General features: G+C 39.0%; 1 protein-coding gene across 3 annotated transcripts in view; it reads left to right on the top strand.

Annotated features, from left to right (window-relative positions):
• PREX2 (phosphatidylinositol-3,4,5-trisphosphate dependent Rac exchange factor 2) overlaps positions 1-23,057 on the top strand; it is a 181,305-nt gene that overhangs the window by 31,869 nt on the left and 126,379 nt on the right. For all 3 annotated transcript variants that reach the window (XM_082046899.1, XM_082046898.1, XM_082046900.1), the window contains exons 3-6: positions 16,568-16,639; positions 16,714-16,836; positions 18,719-18,823; positions 21,541-21,642. In XM_082046899.1, the coding sequence (XP_081903025.1) occupies positions 16,568-16,639; positions 16,714-16,836; positions 18,719-18,823; positions 21,541-21,642 (402 nt within the window). The remainder of the gene's footprint in view (positions 1-16,567; positions 16,640-16,713; positions 16,837-18,718; positions 18,824-21,540; positions 21,643-23,057) is intronic.

The raw sequence follows: 23,057 nt of genomic DNA, 5'->3' as shown, positions 1-23,057 counted from the left end.
CAGACTGACAGCCTTGCACAGAGATCTGTGCAAGTTGCACTCAGAAACCCTCTGGTTTCACAGTGTGCTCTCATCCAGAATTTTGCTGCTGGAATTTTTCATGTGCAGAAGAAACTTGACAAAAATAGGTATTGTGGGAGAAGCTGGCTGTGCAATTATAATATTCTATCCCATTTGCTAAATGGGAGCGTGTCATGAAATCTTTCCAAGTTGATGTTCTGGTTTTGGAAGCAGAACCAAAAATACGGAATATTGTGGGGTATTTACAGAATGACTTAGTTTTGCTTTTTTGAACACATTTATGTAAAGATATTTATGTAACGCCATGCTAGTCACTGTTACCTGTTTACAAGCTGTGTGACAGAGAGGATTTGTACTTTTGGTTGCCTTCCCAGTCCCATCTAGCTGCTAATCTGATCCTTTTCCTGCCTTGGCCCACGGCAAAGGCCCATTTTTGTCTGAAAACGCACAGTTCAATGCTGGAGAATAATCACATGACCAGGAAAAGTACGTTGGCCACTAAACCCTCCAATGCACTTGCCTTGCAAAGCATGCTGATGCTCAGCCAAGAGCAGCTCTGTGTTCACCGGGTATTTGGCTTCAGTTTGTCCCACCTCTTGTGTGCATGGAGACTTCTTAAATTTGTCTGTTAGGTTTATTTATTTGACCCATATCTGGTTGCTCTAAGTCAGTGTGCTATGAGTGTTGCCTATTTCCGATCACTTATTCTAATCCAGAAGGACTCTGTAGTGTTGTGTCTCCACCCTGCTTTGTTCCTTAGGTGAACTCTGATTTTTCAAAATAGGCAGGAAATTGTGCTGTTTTCCTTTGGTCCATTTCTTTGGATGACAATGAAAAAGAAGTGTCCTTGTTGTCTAAAAGGATAGCTGAGAAACAATATCTGGATGTCACACATCCCTTCAGAAAATGAGGCCACCCTCATGGATGACAACTCTCTGTGCTAAGGCCTTGTCATATTGTCCTTACGCCTCCATGTAGTGTTCTGTTGAAGGCTTTTCTGTTACAATGGATGTTGCATTTCTAACCAGGATGCCTGTCCACTCAGGGTTCAGAAGGAAAGCCCGCAGTATTTGCCATATTATCAAAATTCCTTGAAATTTTATTTCTGTTCAGTTGTCTTAGTCCTGGATGCTGAGTTTCTTTACACAGAAAGTAAAATGCTAATTGTGCTTTGTGGGTAATGGCAGAGAATACAAAGGAGAGAAAGAAATGTTCTTTAATACCAAATTATTTTTCTCTCATGCTAACATTTGAACTCATGTTGTTCAGCTGATTTTCTTATTGAAAAAGGAGCTCAGTTTTCTCTGATGGCTATTGTATTTCAAAAGTTGCTGCTTTTGAGATGGTCATCGAGAGAGGGCTTACAGAATCACTGATAAGGATTTAAATTTTTCTTAGCTTTTGTGTGGTAGAGTTAATCCTATTATCCCAGACTTAGAACAGAATTTGCAGAAAACCACTTAAATGAAGAGAAAAATATCAAGTATGTAGTGAGCAGTATCCCATATGGGTCATCAAAGACTTATCTTTGTGGCAGAAATTATACTGGCAATATTAGAGCTGAGACTGTATTGTGGATTTGTGCTTATGCATATTTATTACTAGTTGTTCTGGTGAAGTAGTGTATTATAAGAAAGGAAATTCCATAAAAATAACATTAAAAATAGGATTAAAATATAACATAACATCCAACCAATAGAGCCTAATTGTAAACTTTAAATCTTTTTGTTTGTTGGACCTGCAGTGTTTTTCTCTTTAAATCACAATTTATCAGATTAACATCCTGTTACCTAAATATTTGCACTGTTTTGTCAGTAAATGTCCAGTATATTTAGGATCCTTTTCACATAGGTGCATTTTTGTTACTCTTCTTTAGCCAAATGAGTCACAGTTCTGGTCTTTCTCTCAGATTTGAGGGAAGATGTGAAGCTGTTTCTGCCCTACAACTTTCTTTACAGCATCTTTGGGATGAGGAAGCTTATGAGCTCGTTAAGTGTTTGGAGTACAGGCAGTGAGACTCCAATGCTTGCCTGGTTTGGAGGATGTGAGTTGAAGGAACAGGAACATGATATCAAAACACAACAAGCCAAATTATAATCAGCAAACAGGATGATAAACTTCCTGGAAGCATGTAGTTTAATGCTTAAGTTGATGTAACAATAAGTCAGTTCATGCATTTTTTGAGCTCTTCTTTTAAACAAGAACAATAAATTCAACAGTACATACTACCATGTCACCATTTAGTTGCTGGAATTTGTTTTCTGACAAACATAACTGTTTGGATTAGTTGTATATTTTATTCTTGTCGTTAGTTGCAGTCTGTAGCAAACTTAAGATTCAAGACTAGCACTTAGTGTCATAATTCAGTCAAACATATTTTAAGGATGTGGGCTGCTGCTGTGTAATTGGCCACACTATTTTAGGATGGATGGTGAAGGTCACATCTCTTGGGAATTACGGTTTTGTTTATCTATAGAGATAGCATCCCTTCTGTAAATCATTGCACTGCAATCCTTACAGTAGAAGAGGCCAGAAAAATATTTTGAAATGAAACTCCATCTCTTCTAAAAAAATGCTCGTGGAAAGTTTCTAACTCTGTGGATTTGGCAACTCTCCTCTGTGCTTGTCCCAGTTTCTTTCACATGCCACTGGAAAAAATCAAAGTGTAGCAATTAGCAACTTTTTTTAACAGGCAGTTTGGGGAAAGTATGATTAAACCTGAAAGACCAAGCAATCTGCTTTTCTTTTTGCTTCCTTCTGACAGGATTTCAGCCCATTACTGAAGTGTCTGCTTCATTTGCATGTGCAAAGTATTAGTTATTCTTCTGGGCTTGTATTTCCTAATTTTAAACAAACCTGTTTTCCCATGAGTTTTTCTTCTTTTTCCCTTCATTTTTGGTATAATTGTGAATACTGCACATATGGAATGATGTTAGTATAGAATGTCTTGCCCTGGCCTTGCTGTGTTATGTGTTTCCTTGCCACTGGTCCTTCCTATAGGCAGGATCTAAGGGAAGAAGGAGGATGAAGATGTTTCTGCCAGGATCAGGGTAACCCCCGATATCAATACAGGCTGGGGGATGAAGGGATTGAGAGCAGCGCTGTGGAGAAGGACTTGGGGGTACGCGTGGATGAGAAGCTGGACATAACCTGGCAATGTACACTTGAAGCCCAGAAAGCCAACCCACATCTTGGGCTGCATGAGAAGGAGTGTGACCAGGAGGTGATTCTGCCCCTCAGCTCCACTCTGGTGAGACCCCACCTGGAGTCCTGCATCCAGCTCTGGAGCCCTCAGCACAGGAAAGACATGGACCTGTTGGAGAGGGTCCAGAGGAGGCCACCAAGATGATCAGAGGGCTTGGAGCACCTCTTCTGTGACAAAAGGCTGTGAGAGTTAGGGTTGATCAGCCTGGAGAAGAGAAGGCTCTGGGGAGACCCTGTTGAGGCCTTTTAGTACTTAAAAGGGGCCTAAAAGAAAGATGGGGACAGACTTTTTAGCAGGGCCTGTTACAATAGGACACAGAGTAATGGTTTTAAACTGAAAGAGGGGAGATTGAGGCCAGACATGAGGAAGAAATTTTTTACAATGATGTTGGTGAAACACTGGCACAAGTTACCCAGAGAGGTGGTAGATGCCCCATCCCAGGAGACATTCAAGGCCAGGCTGGACGGGGCTCTGAGCAACCTGATCTAGTTGAAGATGTCCCTGCTCATTGCAGGGGGGTTGGACTAGATGAGCTTTGAAGGTCCCTTCCAACCCAAACTATTCTATGATTCTATGATCATGTATAGACCTGCAGACTGTAAGACCCAATCTTGGCGTCAGCTCTTCTCCGAAAGCTGCTCCATAGCCATGAAATTGCTCCTGAAGCCATTTTGCCTGCATTTTCAAGCTATCTCTATCAGTACATTCATGCAGTGCCATGGCTCAGATGGACTGGTCATCTCTGAGGCAACTGTACCCCGTTCCCTAAAAGGGGGCAATCGGGCTTTGTAGTGGAAGAGCAGCACCTCATAGTCAACAAATGAATCTGTGGTCACAGCGGCTCGTATTGCCCAGCAGATGGGCCTGTCCCTGGCTCACCATCAGCAAGTTGGATGCCTTCGGTTTGCCCAGGTATGGCAAACTGCAGTGGTCTGTTACGGACATAAGAAAAACTTGTGGAAGCGTCATTTCCTCACCCAGAGGAAGGACTGCAGGATCCAAAACTATTGAAGATGCTGGAAAACAATACTTGATATTTATTTATAGTTTCTTGATTTCCTGGTCACACTAACACCATTGTTCCCTTGTGTTGTTCTTAGAAGTCTGGTGTCTGGGGTTTTGAATGGTTTAGACAATTATTTTTTTTCTTTGCAGGATAGCAACTGAAAGTACGTTCCTCACAGCAAATTAATGAATGAAATAAAAATAATAAGAATAAAAAAATGTTCCGTATCCTTGTGTAACCTTATGTGGAAAGACTCGGTGAGACTTGAGTTTGTGTAATCGATGTGGGTGTCTTGGTAAGCAGCAGTGTGTCCCGGAATGAGCAGTATTCAGTGCTGTCAAACTCTGGTTGAGTATTAGCAGATGGCAGTTGACACCAGCTTGCTCTGCTTGTAGCTGTCTGCAGTTGCAGTGCACACGGTTTGGTGAGGAGGGTGATGCGAATGATTTAAGTAGTGCTCTTACAAACTGTCCCTGCAGACTGATTGGGAGAGGCAGTTTTCCTTGTACTATTTTTTACAGATGTAATATCATAAAGAGGAAAAAAAAAAAAAAAGCCTCAATCCTCTCTGCTTCAAATGAAGGATGGTTTAAAGCTTTTGATTATAACCTAGAAGAATGAGGCTCTTATTTCAGGAAAAGGTAATAATAGGAACTCTCATCTAAAGGTCCCAGCATTCAAACAAAAAATTTCATTAAGGAGGCAGTGAAAATTGCACTGTTAATCAGGTTTTGTCTTCTGTTCCCTTATAAAAATTAATGAAAGGAGCTAGAACAGCCGTGCAATCTTTGTGTTCCTGGAGAACACATGCTTCACAGACAGTTCAGTGAAATTGTGCAATTATACTGGGCACTCATCAAAGCCAAAGGCAGACCATAGACCATAAGACCTAAAAAAAAACCCACCCCAAAACAAACCTAAAAAAAAATCTGTGCTTGAATAGAAAGAGGGGAAAGGAACAGTGAGAGAAGGAAAGCCTATGAGAGTGTGTGTGGGGTTATTTCTCCCCAGTACACATGTAGAATCTAGGTCCATATTTCTTGAAATTACAAATTTATTTGACAATAAGGCAATTCATACACTGTGGATAAATTCAAATGGCATGGCTTTATTCCTGCAGTTCTCTTCTGGATGTGAATACGGTCCATTTATTTTTCTAAAATCATGTCCTTGGTGATCATTGTATCCTTCAAGAAATGAAACCTCCTTGATGGATGTAAACTGAGATTGGCATGTAAATGTCCTGTGATATAATTAATGTTCAGCAGATGTTTAGATGGTAGCATGAAGAAAAAAAGTCAGAGCTGAATTTTTTTTTAATCAAATACATTTTCTGATAGTTATCAAGACAATAAAGGAGTAAAAGATAAACTGTGCTTTGCATTTGCACAGTTCAAGCATCTCATGAATCAAATATAAACCAGAAAAATATATTATTAATGATTGTATTTCCATGGAAATTGGCTCAAAACCATATAGACAGATGAAAATTCATGAGACCAGTCCATGGCAGGCAATAGCAGCATGTGACAATCTTTTGTTTGTAGGAAGCTGTGTGTAAAATTAAATAATTTAAATTTTTGTTATGGTTGTATTCTTGTTGGAATGGAGTTGAGACAACTAACGCTGGCATCTAATCTTCAGAAGCTGATAGTTTCTTCATTTACCGATTTTGTTCTTTGTATTTCAGTCCCGGTTCAAAGTAAAAAAAAAAAAACAACAGTATTTCAAGCCAGGTTGCAAGACTTGCATAGCTATAATCAGACCTTTTTCCATGGATTGTGCAATAAATTTGTTTTTTTTTTCCCGAACACTTGAAAATATTTATTTGGAAATGGGGTTTTAAAGTCACAAATCATGTAAGTATACATATGCCACTTCAGTGTTTATTAAATATTGTAACAAGATGTATTTAATTAAAATACTTCTAGTTTTTTCAAGGAGAATTTTAAGCCCATTTCTTGTCATCAGAATATCTTTGATGGACAATCAGTCCTGGTGGTAGTTTGATCCTTTAACACTGTAGTAAGGTCCAGTTGAATGGGGTCTTGTTTTTTCATTGAATGTCACTGGTTCCTGTGGGATCTGGAATCAGAAGCTCTGGGTGTCTGACCCTGAAGATCTGGGAGCTGTGTATGTGCTGGTACTTGCAAATAGCAAACCTCAGTTCACTCTTGCAGCCAGTTCGATTTCTCAGAGTAGGCTTGTCATTCAGTTTGTTCAACCTATCTATTCTTGGTCATTTCCCAAGGAAAAACAAAAAAAGTTAAAATTTAGCTAAAATATTCCAGGAAGAGAATCAGAGTTTGTCAGCTTTTATAATAAGGCTGTGTGTTTCTCCTTTGAAATTATTATTATTATTATTATTATTATTTTTTTTTTTTTTTTTTTTCCCCAGACCTTCATGCCTTAATTAATTACCATGGCTTTGGTCAGCCTTGCTGGAAAGAATTGCTTTGGTCAGCCTTGCTTACCAGATATGAGCCAATTCTGTGTTGTGTGCTATCCTGGGAAGGGTTCATTGACTGGTTGACGAGAAGATCCTGTTACTGTTGAGAAATCCTTTAATTCGGTTTCCTTTCCAACATCTGACAAATACGTTATAAGGTGGAGGTGCTGTATGTTACTCTTGGTAGCTGTGAATGCAGATTGGGTTTTGCAGACTGGCAGTTTCCTGGTTTGAGATGGCAGGGGGTCATACATATCACAGTGTTACATTGCATTTAAAATTTCAGAGTGTGAAAACTAGGAAAACTTTGAGTTTAAACAAATATTAAAGATTTAAAGTTGTTTTATGCAAGTGCAGTGGGAGTGTATTTGTCTGATGATGACCTTTTGTGTACTATATGATGGTACAGCAAGAATAGACATAATTGTCTGTCTGAATTGTTCTTTTACATGTGAGTAAGCATGTGTGTTTCTGTGTTTTCTTAAATACCCACTGTCACTAACACTGTCTTCAAAAGTAGTCTGTCACTAAATTTATTGCTGGATGGAGACAGACATTAGAGCTGAAACTGCTTTCTGACCTAATTATAAAGAGATCCTGCTCTCTGTGTTAGAATTATCTTGTAAAGAAGATCTAGTTTTCCAAGGAAGTTCTGAGAACTTCACAGGCTTACAAAAGTTGGAGGCAGGGGGAAGGAAGACGACATTTAAAACTGCAAACTCATGCAATTCTACCAGGGCAGGCCAGGACTTCTACTTGGTTTATCTACCTGAATTCAAATGTGTTCCCAGTTTGGTATATTTGTGGGAAAACGCAGAGTTCATGTCGTTGTCTGGGAGTTTTTCAAAAATAAGTCTGTCTTATTAAGACTCAGAAATGGGGCACTTGATTGTTGCATGATACGAGCTTGATAACTTTGTACCGTTTGATCATCCCGGGTCCTGTCTAAACGAGAAGTGATAGGAGTTGGGGGCATGTATCCCAGACGTGAGAGAGATTTCCTTATGTAGGGAAGCGTTCTGATTTCTGCTGATCGGAAAAGAACTTAAATGGGATGGTTCTGCTTTTCTTTTTCTGTGATCAGGAGGGCACTTTTTAGAAGTACTGCACTCACTACAGCTTCCCTGTAGGTTTTGTGAAGAATTAAAACTGCGGTAGAAAACTGCTGTTTCATACTCTTCTCCGCTTTGTGTTTTTCTTGGCGTAAGTGTGCAAATCCAAATGGCAGCCAGAATTGGCACTGAATACTGTTTGAGAAGTGCACTTTATTTATACAGCTCTGGCAATAAAAATTGTAGAACTCTCAAACATGCTAATTCCTAATTAGCATCTAACCATATTAAACATTAAACTCACAATTAAGGACTGTTTAATCCAATATTAGAAAAAAATGGGTTGTGTGTTGAAAACTGAGCAGGTAAAAAGGGTTTGGTGGGCTTCCATTGTGATCACCTATTGGTACTTTCAAGTTTTCTCAGTTTATAGGTAAAACAGTTGTTTTTTTTTTTAATTAGCTGCCTTAATAATTATGGACTTAATAATTCATTTTAATTAGTACTGGGTCAGCTTTCCTCCCTTATTCAGATGCAATAGGAATTCAGCTTTAAATTTTAATTCTGAAGGCAGAGATGTGATGTGTTATTTCTGGTTTCTTTCTTATAATCAGTAATGAAGATTATAGGTCTCTTAATTCTGGTTGATATTTTTGAGTCAGAAAAGACTAAACATTCTTTTCAAACTTGTTAATGAACTTTAGAAAGATAAAGAAGATTATCAGAGAGTGACTTGTAATATTTTTGAGTTTTCTAACTATTATTTCTCAAATTGAATCAGAAAATCTAAAAGATTCTTTCAAAGGTGTAATTTGTGACAAATATATTTATCATCTTGACCATTTTACACTTTCTGAAATTAATGAGTTGCTAAAAGAAATGAAATTTGCTCTGTAGAATTAAAATTTGTCTCAAAATATTTTGGAAATGTCGAATTCTTCCAAATCAGTGTTCTACTAAAAAGAAAAAGTTTAGAAAAATCATCATTTGGGGACTAAAAATTAAATGAAAATTCAAGATTTTTTTAATTGATTAGAATAAGCAGACATGTCTGTATAGAAGAAGGAAAAGCTGTAGTATGAGTATAAAGGTTTCAAACATATGAATTGTTTTCTAATTATGATTGCAATTTAACGGGAACATGCTGTTACTTCCGGGTGGACACATGCTCTGAGGTTTCCTAGTTTCTTGTTTTGATGTGCTGGTAGTGGACACAGCTGAATTCATGGAGGTTTCCCAGTAAGAACTTCATGTTCTGTAAATTCAGGAAACAGCTGACTTTTATGAGAGGTAAACTTGGTTTGTAGATGTCATTTCTCTTCCACTCCCACCCGAGTGATACAAGATCAGTTGTATGATGAGCAGTGTATTGTTCACTTTGTAACATGCACCAACAGTACCACGTGATGTCTTACCAGAAGGAATTCCACATACATGTGAACTTTTTTCAATCTGGAGTGTATTTTTCTTCATCAGGAAATCTTAAAACTACAATAAGGGTTAATCTTATACTTCTTCAGTAGCATGCTAGAAACATTTATTGAAATGGATGCCTCATTTGCTTAGTTTATCTGTTACAATCCCAGCAGATTGTTCCAAAAATCACATAAGACAGGCACATAGCTCTTTATCCTTGCCAAAAAATCTCTGTTGGTGATGCTGAGACCAGAATCTAACCTGTTTGCATTTTTAGTGGGATTAGCAGCAACCAATGTTGCATAAAATATTTGCCAAAGATATTAGACTCTGCCTTCTGCTCAGCTTGCAGATGGGGTTCACCCCTTACGCCAGTGTGTGGCCTTTCTCTAAAGCTCTAGTTAAGCTATATTTTAAGGAAGAAAAAATGTAGGTGATCTTCTAGCAGCTTTCTGCACATAGCTTCAGATTGCAGCAGCATGTGTGAGCCACCCTGACATCCAGCCTCTGATTTGGGAATTTACTTAGGCGTGATCTTAAATGTAAGCATGTGAGTAACTCCATTGTTATTCTTCAACCAAACTTGTATTGACCAGCAAGACCATAGCTAGTCCTCAGAAAACCCAAAATGAAGATGTGGGTGACAGGTTTCTTGATATCAGGGAAGAAAAAGGAACAGATATCTTCTGATCTGGGCCAGGAAAACCTTGTACTAAATCTTTTTGAGAATAGTTTCAGTACAAGGAAGAGGGTGGAGACATCAGACTTCCCGCCTGGCTGAGGGGTACTGGACTTTCACTATAAATCTCTTGCTTTCATCTGCTATGGAGCTGAAAGGGAGGAAGGGATCAAAAGTGAAAGCGCAGCCATAGCTCAGGTGATCTTAGAGGTGGGGAGATCAGTTTAGGGAGCACTTCCTTGTCAAAGGAGGAAACTGAGTTGGGAGTCTCAGTGGGCATGAAAGGATGAAGAAAATGTGCACTGAAAAGTTGAAAAATATTGTCAGTGACTAGGGAAATGCAGAAAAGGTGATTGAGAAAGTGGACAGGGTGAGGAAAGGTTTTCTTCTCTTGGCAGAAGTTTTTTGATACAATAGAGAAAAGCTTTAGCAGAATATTTAAACAAGAAAAAAAAAAAGTGAGGGAGAAAGGGTTAAGATTATCCCTTAATGTGGCAGCATACTTACAATGTGTGAGAAGGTTATGAAGATACATGTTTCTTCAATGCACTCATTTTTTGTGTGGGTGTTTACTTCTGAGTTTATGTTTATTTGAAGGAAGGATGCCAGGGATGCTCTTTTCAGCAGACTGATGCTGCTTTGGGTCAGATGAATGGAGAAGGGAATAGTTTGGTCAGTTGTGAAAGGAAATGAGCACTAGAATGGAAAATATTGCAGATGTGGTCCATCTATTCCCCTGTCCTAGCTTTGAAAGTGGCTCTAAGTACAGTAGGGAGAAAGAACACATCTGACCTTGGCTGATGCTGCCTCTGCTGCTTGTGATTCATCCCGTCCTGCAGGCAAGATGGGAGAAACAGGTGGTGCCTCAGCTGGTGAGTTACTGGAGAGGGAAGAAGAGTCTTTTGTTCAGCAGCTGAAGCCAGTCTGAGCAGCCACTGCCTCTGCTCCTGGCACAGGTTAATGGGGAGAGGAGGGGAAGAACACAACGCTCACCACAGCTGCTATTGCTGCTGGAGACTTCTCTGCCGAAATTGTTTTTTTGGGGCAAAATCAAGGAAAAGCGCTTCGACAAAACCGACACGGTGTTCTCCTGGGACTTGGAATCTGATGTGCCTTAATTATAGCGTGCAAAACCTCAGGCTGCTGTGGAAAATACTGCATCGATGTCTGTGAGCTCAATTAGTCATTATAAGAAATCGCATTTGGCTAGTCACCTATAATTTTGAGCAGTTTTCTTCCCAAGTTTAGGTCTCTGTGTTCTCTCTAGGATCATTTGGAATATTGTGAAAAGAGCAAAATATTTTCTGCCATCCAAATACCTATAGCTATACTGAGAATGTAAAGAAAAAATACAAAACCTGCAAGTATTTCAGCTTTGTGTTTCTAAATTTGTGAAGATAAGCCCATTCTCATAGACAGTTATAAGAACTGTAATATATGAACATTTTCCTTGTTGTGGGTTTCTTCTAGGATTGTGTCTTTTTTCATTGTGCAAAATAAAATTTTGTTCAGTTTTAATGGACATCTTGCTAGTTTTATTCGGCAGGTTTCAATATGATAGGTTAGGGGCTTCAGTTGAACTGTTTTTCTTAAAGTGAAAACATACAGGAAGTGACCTTATAAAAAATATTTATGTTTTTGCAGTCCACCTTGGTTTTGTTTGTTATAGTATGAAGGGTAGAAACAACGTTAAAAGAAATATGAAGTTCTTTAGTTCTTTTTTCAAATGAAAAAGAATATTTTTTTTTCTGGTCTCAGGAAAGTAGGATGATTGCTTTCAGAAAAATAGTTACATATACTTTGTGATCCAGGTGCTCTAACATAATTTCAGGAGTTAATTTCTTATCTGTTGTGAAGGCAAAAACTCTTTGTGCCCTGGGACTCTTCTGCAGGCAGACTTCTTTGTCTTCCCTGATTTCATTCCAGATGTCAGAGGAGTCGTTTGTGCTGTTGGCCGCTTCTTGTGCTATCTGTAGCAGTGATACTTTTTTTTTAAACAACACACAGAGCAACTATGGAGAAAAACAACCCAACAACGCTACTCTTATTTTGATAAGACCAGAAGTAAAATCCCCAGAACAGGAACTCAGTGTGTGTTCTCTGTGAAACACGCAGCATCGCGAAACGGCAGCAGATCAACAGACAGGCAGACACGTTAGTGTTTATTTGCCATAATGAACAGATTCCTTAATAATTCTTTAAATTTGGATTTTCAGTCTTTATGTTTGAATTTTCAGTCCTGGTGTTTCCTGTAATGTGTTACAGCAGAGTTAGGTAAAGGGTAAAAGAGTTACAACAGGGTCTAGTACAGAATCACAGAATGTTAGGGATTGGAAGGGACCTCGCAAGATCATGACCCAGTCATGAAAAAATGATTTAGTTATCTTCATTGGTATCATTAGTATGGAAACCTCTCCAAATGTTCTATATTATTCTATATAGTCATATATAATGCCATGTTTCTCAAAGGTAGAGGTGAATTACCCAGCTCCTTACCAGCATGGTACAAAGACCCTGAGTCACAGCCAGAAATAGAGTTTTTATGTCCCCAGCAGGACCCGAGTAGAGTTAGGGTACCGTAGCCCTAAACTGTTATATATTTCACATGTAGCTGCTCCCCTATTCCAGAAGGCTCAGTTAGTAGCCCATGTTCTGGTCTGCGAGGTCATCAAACTTGGAACTTCTAAATCATGGGACTTCTAAAGATGTGCATGTGTTTAGAATTTTCTCAGCATTTTTGGCCATTTCTTCTCCAAAGTAGCTATACAGTGATCATTTAGATGCCATTTTCTGTTAATGAAGTTTGCAGAAGGATGCTTCAGGAAGTCTAGATCTCTAATTTGAATTCTAAACTTTGCAGAGACAGGGGTTGTAGAAATCTGAATGACTCAAGGATATTCCTAGAATGACAAAGTTTTCCACAGACAGGTCTAAAAACTGACAAACAGAAGTGGATTATTTTTTAATGTAAGTAACAAACATCCTCTCTTTTATCTTTCCTCTTCATCTGATCTTTTAAATTTAGACTATTTTTGATGGTACTCAGCCAACTTGCTTGTCTGAAAGGTTTCATGGAGGTTTCTTTTAACTCTGAATTCAGGAAATCTGCAAGAGTCTGGCTGGCAGAGATTGCTGGGGCAGCGCTGCAAGGGTGAATCCCTCTACTGTAGCAATGTACACAGAATGCTGGTAGCACAAGGTCATATTTTGGAAAATTATGTGACGTTTAAACTATATGGCTTTACTGATGCTTCAGAAAAATAAGAATTGAAGGTAATATAAAAGAAACTCAAGAATCCACTTAAAAAGCTTTGAGGAAGTTGAGGATCGCCATCCAGCTGACAAAGGTCTGGAATCCCAGAGTGCAGAGAGATAACGTTTTACTCTCAGGTGCTTGATGTGCTGAGAAACATCTACACTAATGCAGATTAAACTTGAAAGAACCCCTGCGAGACATTCAGGATACTCCAGGAACCAAAGCTGAGTCGTGTTTTACTGACATGTGTGCATGACAAGTGAAGTTGCTTTAGGTTTGAGCTGGTTCTTTGGAGTTTTTTTGTGTTTGTTTTTCCCTCAGTCCAGGAGCAGGGGTTATTGAGCTGTGTCCTTGCAGTTTGTAATGCTTTGCTCCTTTGTGTAGTGTGGTGCTCAGTAATAAGTCTGGACTTCGAGCAGAAGACTTGAAGTTATGGTAGAATTTTTAGAAACCACTCAGTGCTATTTCAGGGGAACGTCTGACTTTTTTTTTTTTTTTGGTGTTGTCTGGTTCTTTAGTGAATCCTAAATTGGCTGAGGTGTCCATTTTGCTTTTCTTTCATTTTTTTACAGATGTGTTTTTCTACCATTAGTAATAGTTTATGCAGTGTACCTTCGAAAGCTTCAATAAACTGTTTTCTGTTAGCTCAGTAGCTGTCAACTCCCGCGTACTTTCTGAGCATTCTTATATATTTTCCTTTTAAGGTCTGATATTTCTGTGTTGGGATCTTCCTTAAAGCTGTACCTACAAATTGCTTGCTTTTCCTTTGTTTACTGATTTTGAAGAACTGTTCTCGGTTGTCCTCAGTTGATGTTCAAGTGATTTTTGGAGTCTCTTGAATAGTCATCTCTGTTTCAGGCCTACTGTATATTCATTCAAATTCAGAGACATTTATCCTTCCATAGTCACAGTGCTGGATTAAAGTTATTTTACACTGTAACAAAAGCAATTACTTCTCCATCCTCCTGCTTGATGATAGCTGTCTGTTCTATTTGGCACAGTCCCAGAGCAGACGTGTGTATGGAGTCAGTGGTGTCTCTGTGTTCCAGGAAGGGAGTTGATGGGGGCATTTGCATCATGGAAACCTGGGTTTCATCTTTGCTTTGCATTGCTCACACCGCACTGGGTGAACTCCATCAAGGATGGGTCTTGGTGGCAGGCGGATGGAGGTAGACAGCCTCATCCCTACCTGCGCTCCCGTGAATTATCTTACACCACTCTTCTAGAAATGAGAGATTATTACAATTATTTTGGTATTTGTGGCTTCATAGTTCTCTCGTGTAAGTGCCCTGAAATATTAAAACGGTCACATTAATTGATTAGTGGGACATAGCATTATGTGGGATTTTGTTTTGTTTTGTTTTTTTTTATTTCTTTCCAGGAAGGAAATACGTGTTTAGGGACAACAGATGGCAAATCTTTAGGAAAAACTGGTAGTGACTACACTACCCCTGCAGTATGAGTACAGCAACATGACATGGTTTGGCTTGGCTTGCACCAAGTTGCTGGAAGGGGCTGAAGGCATCCTGGGTCTCCCTGCCTTTGTTAGTGACCTGTGCCTGGGTTCTGTGAGAGCTGGGATTTTCCTGGGTTCGGTTTCTGATAACCTCTGCAGATGTGGGCTCTGGGGCAGTGCTGCATGGACAACTCTGTTTACTGCAGCTGATGTATACTCCTCTTGACCTCATGACTCTTGGCTGGTGCCTTGAATCACTTGAGAATAACTACTGCCCCGAGCTCTCAGATCGCGCTCAGCTTCGTCTTCAGCCAAATGAACATTCACCTTCCTTCAGAGTTCCAGGAAATGAAGATCTTCTGGGATAACATGAATGTGGACAAGCAGTATGTTTGGTCTGTGGGGAAATAATGGGAACAGAGATTACAGATAGCAAAAACAAGCATGATCTTCAGAGGTAGTTCTTGTGTGTTTTGTTTTGGTTTGGTTTTTTGTTCCTCTCAGTTCTGAAGTATATTTAATACTGTTGGCTGGTTTAGTGAAAACTTTCAAAAATTAATTTAGTCACACAGTTAAACAGGCTTTCTCACTCTCGGTGGGATTGGCTGTACACCGTACAGGCAATGGACACAGCAAATTTGCCATAACCCCTGGGGATATTTGTAGCAAGGAAGGATAGAAAGGGCTGTTGTCCACCAGCAGCAAACTGCTGCAAATGAATTAATGACATTTTTTACCACCAATAAAACATTAGAAAGAAAGCACAGATAGGGAAGAGAGGGGTTTAAAGAAGTAGAAAATCTACATCACTGTAGAGAGTTATATAAAACATACAATATGCTGGAAATATTCCAAACTTGGTCCTGTTTATGTCCTGAATAACTAGATTTGTCTCTTCAGTAATAAATGTGTAATGCCAGTTACATAGCTTGCTTTAACAGAGAAAAGATCACTGCACTTGGGAAGGAAAATGTTGAAGTCCCAGCAGAGAGAAAAAAAGGGATGCTGTGACTGCTGTCCTTCCACACAGGGGTTATTTATTGCCTCTTTTATGGAATTTGCACCACGCCAGAATTTAGATGAGTTCGTGTACAGTGTACAATGCACAATGACTTGGAGCTAAATGGCTAGGAAAGACATGACATTTGTGCACTTGTGGTGCCAGTTTTTAATGACTAAAGAATATGAGTGTCTGTGCGAAGAATTATCAGTGTAAGATTTTAGTCTGCCATCTGTAGAAATTTTCAGAACGTACCCAAGTCTTTGTAGTGGAATTAATTCATAAAAATTAATTATACCCTTTGTACCTGAAATGTAATTTATGTCTTTTGGAATGATTTACTGTACCTGTCTTCTTCTTGCTGTTTCCAGTTCTTGAATGTTAAATATATGAAAACTTACTCCTGTGGTATTTCATTTGTGGGATTACTAACTTCTCATTCGATCCCCAAGAATGTGTTTTTTTGCAAGGGAAGAGTGAACATTTTTATTAAGCAAAACCAGGTGCAGCTGACCGTTGTTTAAGCCAATTTACTTACAATGGATTTGATTATTAATAGATCAAAAATCTTACTTGTGGTTACTGTGGTAAAAGTTACATTTCATAATAGTATCTCCTGACTACTTTTAATTTAGAAATGAGTGGCTTATTTTGGTTTGTCTTATAGTCAATTTGTAAAGTGCTAGAGTGATATTTTGAAAATGACTCATTTTGCTCTTGCTTGAGAACATTATGAGTGCAAGGTGGAAGTGGTACTTCAGAGAATGTTCAATTTCTCAGCTTCATTAATATTTTACTGTTTAGCTCTTTTTAACACTATGTGGATAGGGTTTTATATCATGTTAGGATAACAGGACTACCGAGTTTTTTGTAAATAAAATACTTCCTTAGGTTCCAGATAATATCCTGATGTGACTCTATATCCAAAGCATAAGAAATTTAAGAAACGAATTATAAGTGCAAAACGCCAAAAGTTGTTCAAGTCTTCCTGAAATAACTTTTTCCTTATTTGTCTTTTTTCATGCAGGCTTTCCTTCACCGAATGATCCAATGGGCTACAGCCAAAGTGGATAAAAATGTCACAGAAGAGACAGTTAAGGTTGGTCTCCTAATTGCATATTTCTTCTGTTTCGTATCTGATGTTTTATTTATGTATGTTTTATTCTTTTGCAGATGTTGTTTTCAAATATTGAAGATATTCTTGCAGTTCACAAAAACTTCCTGTCCCTGGTGGAGGAGTGCTTACAGCCGGAACCTAATGCGCAGCACGAAGTTGGAACCTGCTTTCTTCATTATGTATGCTAGCTCTTATTATAGCCTTATTTCACTTTTTTCCTTTTATGAATTACTGTCATTGTGATGAGTGTATATAGTCATGACAACAAAATACAACTTGATTGCTTAATGTTGAGCACTTTGAGGTCATCTCTTGGTTACTGTTATTTAAAAAAAAAAAGGCGGGGGGAGGGCAGGGAGAGGAAAATGAAGAAAGAAGATATCAAATTAGCAAACTTTTGTTGTTTCATCAATTTTGTATTCACCAAATTAGCCCATGCTGACAAACTGAGCCCTGCAGAGTGGGTGAGGCTGGTGCCTATACCTGAGGTGGAGGTACGATAATCAGGGTTGCGTGAAGCCAGAAAAGTAATAATTTGCTTTATTTTTATTTCCTCTTGATACTAGGCAAAAAATGTGAATATTTAACAAAGAATTGCATATTCTGGGTAAAATATCTCCATGGTTCTGGACTGTGAAGATATTTTACTTCTCACAACTGCAATGCCTCCATGAGTATGTTTGTATGTCCTGTAGTAATGGTTTTATAGGAGTATTATTTTTCCTGTTGGAGCAAAACAAGGATGTCAGTGTTACAGAGGTCTGCAAAATCAACACAAGTTAGTTTGCTTTCAGTTGTAGGCCTAACAAAAAGTCTATGTTTCATCATTCTCTCTGGTTAGAGTCTCATTTATTTGCTACATCTTTGTTTATTTGTTTTGGGAGAAGAAAATTACTAAAGGTTCATGGAAACATTTTACAGTAGTTCAGTAACATTAATTTTTGACTGTGCAAAAGTATGGATCATATTTGCAAACAAGTGTTTGCAGACAAAATAGGTAATGATGTCAGCAAATAACCCATTCATGCATTTTTTCTTCCTGATTTTTTTAATTCTGTGTTTTGTGATAGTACAGCCTCTCAAATGATTCAGCAAAACGTTACAAAGTTCAACAAGGCAAGTGTAAGGTCTTGCACCTGGGAAACATAATCCAGGAGTGCTGCACAGGCTGGAACCTACCCAGCTGGGGAGCAGCTCTGTGGAAAGGGACCTGAGGTCCTGGTGGGCAACAAGCTCAGTATGAGTGACCAGTGTGCTGCTGTGGCAAAGAAAGGCAACGGGATGCTGGGCTGCATCAACAAGGGCATCACCAGCAGAGACAAAGAAGTCATTATCCTGCTCTACTCAGTGCTTGTCACGCCACACCTGGAAGACTGTGTTCAGGTTTGGTCCCGGCTGTACAAAAAAGATGTGGACAGGCTCGAGAGGGTTCAGAGAAGGGCCACAAAGATGATCAAAGAACTGGACAGTCTCCACATGAGGAAAGGCTGAGAGAACTGAGTTTGTTCAGCCTTGAGAAAAGGTGGTTTAGGGGAGACCTCATCACCATGTTCCGGTATTTAAAGGGTGGCCACAGAGAATATGGAGACTCTCTTTTTTACAAGGAGTCACATGGGCAAGATGAGGTGTAATGGATACAGGTTACTTCTGGGTAGATTCCGACTGGACACAAGAGGGACATTTTTCACAATGAGAACAATCAGCCATTGGAATAATCTCCCCAAGGAAGTGGTGGATTCCTCAGCATTGGACACTTTTAAGATTCAGCTGGACAGGGTACTGGGCCATCTTGTCTAGACGGTGCTTTTGCCAAGAAATGCTGGACCAGATGATCCTTGAAGTCCCTTCCAACCTGGCATTCTATGATTGAAATTCCCAAGTGATGCTTCCAAACTCTTCATAATTCTAATTTAAAGCTGGACCTCAAATAGTAAATGGAGGAGGAAGAGCTGACTTTCCTATATTAGCTATTCAGCTTTGAAAAGGGTTAATTCCATGTTTTATTAATTAAAAAAAATCAAAATGGCAAGTGAAAAACAATGTATTTCTTTGTTTCTGCAGAAAGAGAAATTCCGTATCTATGATGAATACTGCAGTAACCACGAGAAGGCACAGAAAGTTCTGCTTGACCTTAACAAAATAAGAACAGTGCGGGCGTTTCTTTTGGTAAATAAACTTTGAACTGCTGTTCTAACTTTTTTTTTTTTTCCCCCACTGGGTAGTGAATTGTTAGCACTATTACCTCCACCATGTGCAAGTGGTTAGTAGGCAGTTTCAGCTGGGGGTGGTGTTTCCAGAGGAAGGGGTTGTGTTTATCACACTTTCACTGCTGCGCGTGGATCTGTGCATAATACAGCATTAGCGAGTGTGCCTTGAGCTTGCTGGCCAAGAGGCAAAGGTGTAAATCCAGCCGTGTCTGTAGAAATGAAAAAGAGTAGGGTGAGATATATAAGGAGGGGCAGAGAAAGGAAGCTTAAGGGCTCGTCAGAACTTCTAAAGAGAAGGTCCACGTTCTGGTACTGTAGTCACAGCTGCACCAGAGAGAAAAATGTTTTGCTATGGATCATGGAGTAGCCATCCTGATGTCAGACGCTGACTTAATCTGGGGCCAAAAGAAACAGCTACATAATTAGTTTTTCACTTTATAAGACAAATAAAGAGGGGTTTTAAAATGTTAAGTATGACAGTTCTCATGATTTTCCCACAGCAAGACCAGTTTCCATGTAAATACTGAGTTTTGTAATAGCTGACATTGGTTGCTAAAAGGATTCAGTATGGAATGATTGTTGTATTTTCCTTCATGGTGTCTGTGAGAACAAGGTCAGCTTTGACATGGGGGGCCTTATTGGAACTTAAATGCTGGAAAAGGTACCCTCAGATATGATATCTGATTTCAGACTGAGCAGAACTCATTATTGCATTTTAGGACTGGAGAGTAAAGCATAACAGATGTGATTAAAAAAAAATTATGCCAGTGCTGTCACTATCACAAGTTTTATTTAGTTTTATTAATTATTTTTAGCATCGAGTAGGCTTTCATTACTGCTGTTGACAAAGTCCTTAATGAAATTGTCCTATTGCAGCTCATTACATTTTTGTAAGATACTGGGTCTGACTCCCTTCCTAACTGCGTTTACTTACAGCCACGTTAATGAGCAATATGGGAATTTCCTCATTGTAGGGGGTACTGGGTGACGTGAAGTGCCATCTGCCTTCTTGCTAAGAGCCTCTTATTCAGCAGTGTTCCATTCATCTTTAAAAGCAGCTTCAAGGTTGACCTATTTTTCCTTAGCAGTTGACACAGTATCCTTCACCTTGTCCCAGGTTGAGGACCTTTCCCCACATGGTTCTTGTATTTGGAGCAGCATGGCCAGACTCAAGAAGACAGGGTGAATGCTGACTACAGAGACAAAAAGCAAAATACTTTGAGAAAGATTGCAAAGAACTTGTTTTGTGAGAAAGGAAGACAAGCATGTAGTTGTGGCAGTTCATGGTGTGTCAGTGTCATGTACTTGGGGTGCATGCACAGGGCTCTCACATTTGCTTTGGGTTCCTCCTAGAGTCAGGACCTGTCTGTAGAATAAGTGGCAACAGTCTAACCTAGAGAACAGGAGGTCTGACTATGCAATTCAGAAGTACAATTGAGATGTGATTATCTGTAAATAATCAGGAGCTGAAACCAGACTTTGGAGCCTTTAAATATAGAAACAGTCATTGTATAACCCTGTAGTCTGCATTGCTGTTATCCTGCTCAGTCTTTATCAGTTAAGCTTTTTTGTTGGAAGGTTAAGTGAGATTCCTTTGGATAAAGGATCCTTTAGGACAAGACAGAAGTTGGTTAACCATGAAGTACAAAGCAGAGACTTGAGCGTGGGTGTAGAGATCCCTCTGGCAGTGCTGGTGTTGGGGTATGTGCGTTCTGATTTACGTGCTGAGCCGAACAACCACCCAGTTGTGGAGCCTCCATTCCATCAACAATGTGTCAGCATCCTGATTTGTGGCCTGTGTCAACATACCATCTGGCTGCATTAAACTACTTTTGTTTAGTGTTCTCAGTTTAGACATCTTGCTCTTTGAAGCGGTAGATTATCTCATATCATTGCATCACAATTCCTTCTGATCTCTCAAAAAAATAATTTCCGTCATCACTTTAGGTCTCCATGTACTTACACTTGAATTCCAGCAATTTCAAATGTTTGGTGTAGTGTCCCTTGCAGTCTTCATTATCTCAAATGGCCCTTATCCTTTTCTCTCTTGCAGATGCTTTTTCATGGATGCTTCCACTCAATATCTCATTCTCTGCTTCCATAGTTGCATGTCTTGCAAAACTCCGATATTCTTTAGCTCACAACTGAGGATATTTTATTCATTGCACACTGTATTTAAATATATAAGTATGTAAACAGAAGGCCTTTCTTGGTGTGTGTATTAGATGGCCATATTAAAACTATCCAAAACATCTTTGGTACTACTTACTGTCACGAACAGACCTTTTGGAACAAACAGCACCTATAGCAGTCGCCCTGAATTGATTTTATTTTTGTTCACCGAAGTGCAAAAGCATATTTTTAGCATTTTATTTACATTATTTCATTTCTAAACTTTAAAAAAGACAACTCTTTGATGGGATGAAGGGGATACCTACGCCTGCATAACACCACTGAAGCTTCCATGTCATATATGATAGTGAATGTACCTGCCTATGCGTGTGTTCAGGCCTATTCTTTAGACACTCCTGCAAACCTCCCTTATCACATAGTTAACATACGTATCTAATTGATGTACAGCTTAGCCAATATTGCTGCATGCATGTGCCCTTGTCTTTATTTATGATAATTTTATTGGGATTTTTGTATTAATTTCTGAAACTGTTCCCAATCTAGAATTGCATGCTCCTTGGAGGACGCAAGAACACAGATGTACCATTGGAGGGATATCTAGTAACGCCAATACAGAGAATATGCAAGTATCCCCTTCTTTTGAAGGTACTTACAAGATTTTATCTGGGACTTTATACTTCTGTATAAAACTGGTTGCTAAGCATAATTCCAAACTGCAGGAACAATCTCTCTAGACAGTGAATAATCTCTTTATTAGATACTGGACCCAGACTTGCTCTCATTAAAGCCAATGGCAAGTCTTCTGACATCAGTATTAAAAGGACTGAGGAGTTTGGCTGGGGAAAGATGATTAGCTCCCTTCTGCATCTAGTTCTAAGGTTGCCTCTCTATTGTTGAACAGAAGGGAGCAATTTGAGGGAGTTTAATGAGACTGATTTCAACTGGATTTGACCATGTCCTTGCTTAAAATGCTTGGGGTAGCAGGGTTTGTTAGTGACATGCTTTAATGATTCTCACTTACCATCACCAAACTGTAAATTAAAAATGTTTATGGAAATTATTTGTAAGAAAAACTGTAGAGTAACAGTAAGATGCTGTAGGTGGTTCTATGCACATTTATATGTTTATTCTTTTCTTACTGTTACAACTTTTTAAATTAAGTTTTATGTGCTGATAAACATTTGATATTCAAACCTCTGAGTTACTGACATTTTTTGCATGTTAGGAAATCAAATAATACAATCATCAGGAAAGTAAACATTTAAAACAAATTTATGTTTAACAAAGTAAGGTTTAATATTGTGAATTGTTTCAAACTGTGAGAGAAAAGCCAGGACAGATTCTGCTCTAGAAGCTACTTGAAACCTGATTATTGGACAATGTTTTTCACCACCCATGTGTGAGTTTAGGTTTGAAACACTGCCAGTTATGAAGCATACGCATCTCATTGCACTGACAAAAATCTTAAAGTGAAGATGCTAAAATAAGCGTTTTTAAAACAAGTTAAAGAACATAATAACTGCAGTGAGGTTTGAGTCATCCCCAGATATCTGTGGTTTTACAGTTCCTTTGGCCTATTTTAACATTATTTTTGTCTTCTATTTTTTGAGTGAAGGCTCTACAGACAAAACAAGGGAAAATGACTAATGAATTACTTCATGGATACATTTATATTAATCTATTTATGTTAAATTTAAGTACAGGGTGTGGTGTCAGCAGGGTTAGGGCTCCAGGAGGAGCATACCCATTCCTCAGTCAGGGTATGCACTGAAGGCTGGCTGTAGTCTGTCCAGCTGTAAATGGGGAGGTGGTGGTTTGAGTTGGGAAATCTCAGATGAATACTGGCAACTCCCCTTTTGTTTTTTGGTATGGCTGCCATTACCAGTAACCACCTGAACTCAGTGAGTCACCTAAGCTATTGTTCAGTGCTCTGGTGTTTTGCACTAGATTAAACAATAGTGTGGAGCTAAAGGAACATGGGGTTTGCCCTGAGTTGCAGGAAAGGCAGGTGTTAATTTTGACGTCAGTAAACTTAACATTTTTAAGCAGAATTGTTATCT

The sequence above is a fragment of the Streptopelia decaocto genome, assembly GCF_964273445.1.
Source record: "Streptopelia decaocto genome assembly, chromosome: 2".
Taxonomy (NCBI): Eukaryota; Metazoa; Chordata; class Aves; order Columbiformes; family Columbidae; genus Streptopelia; species Streptopelia decaocto.
Note: the sequence above shows the minus strand (reverse complement) of the source record. Positions and strands in the feature narration are given on the sequence as shown.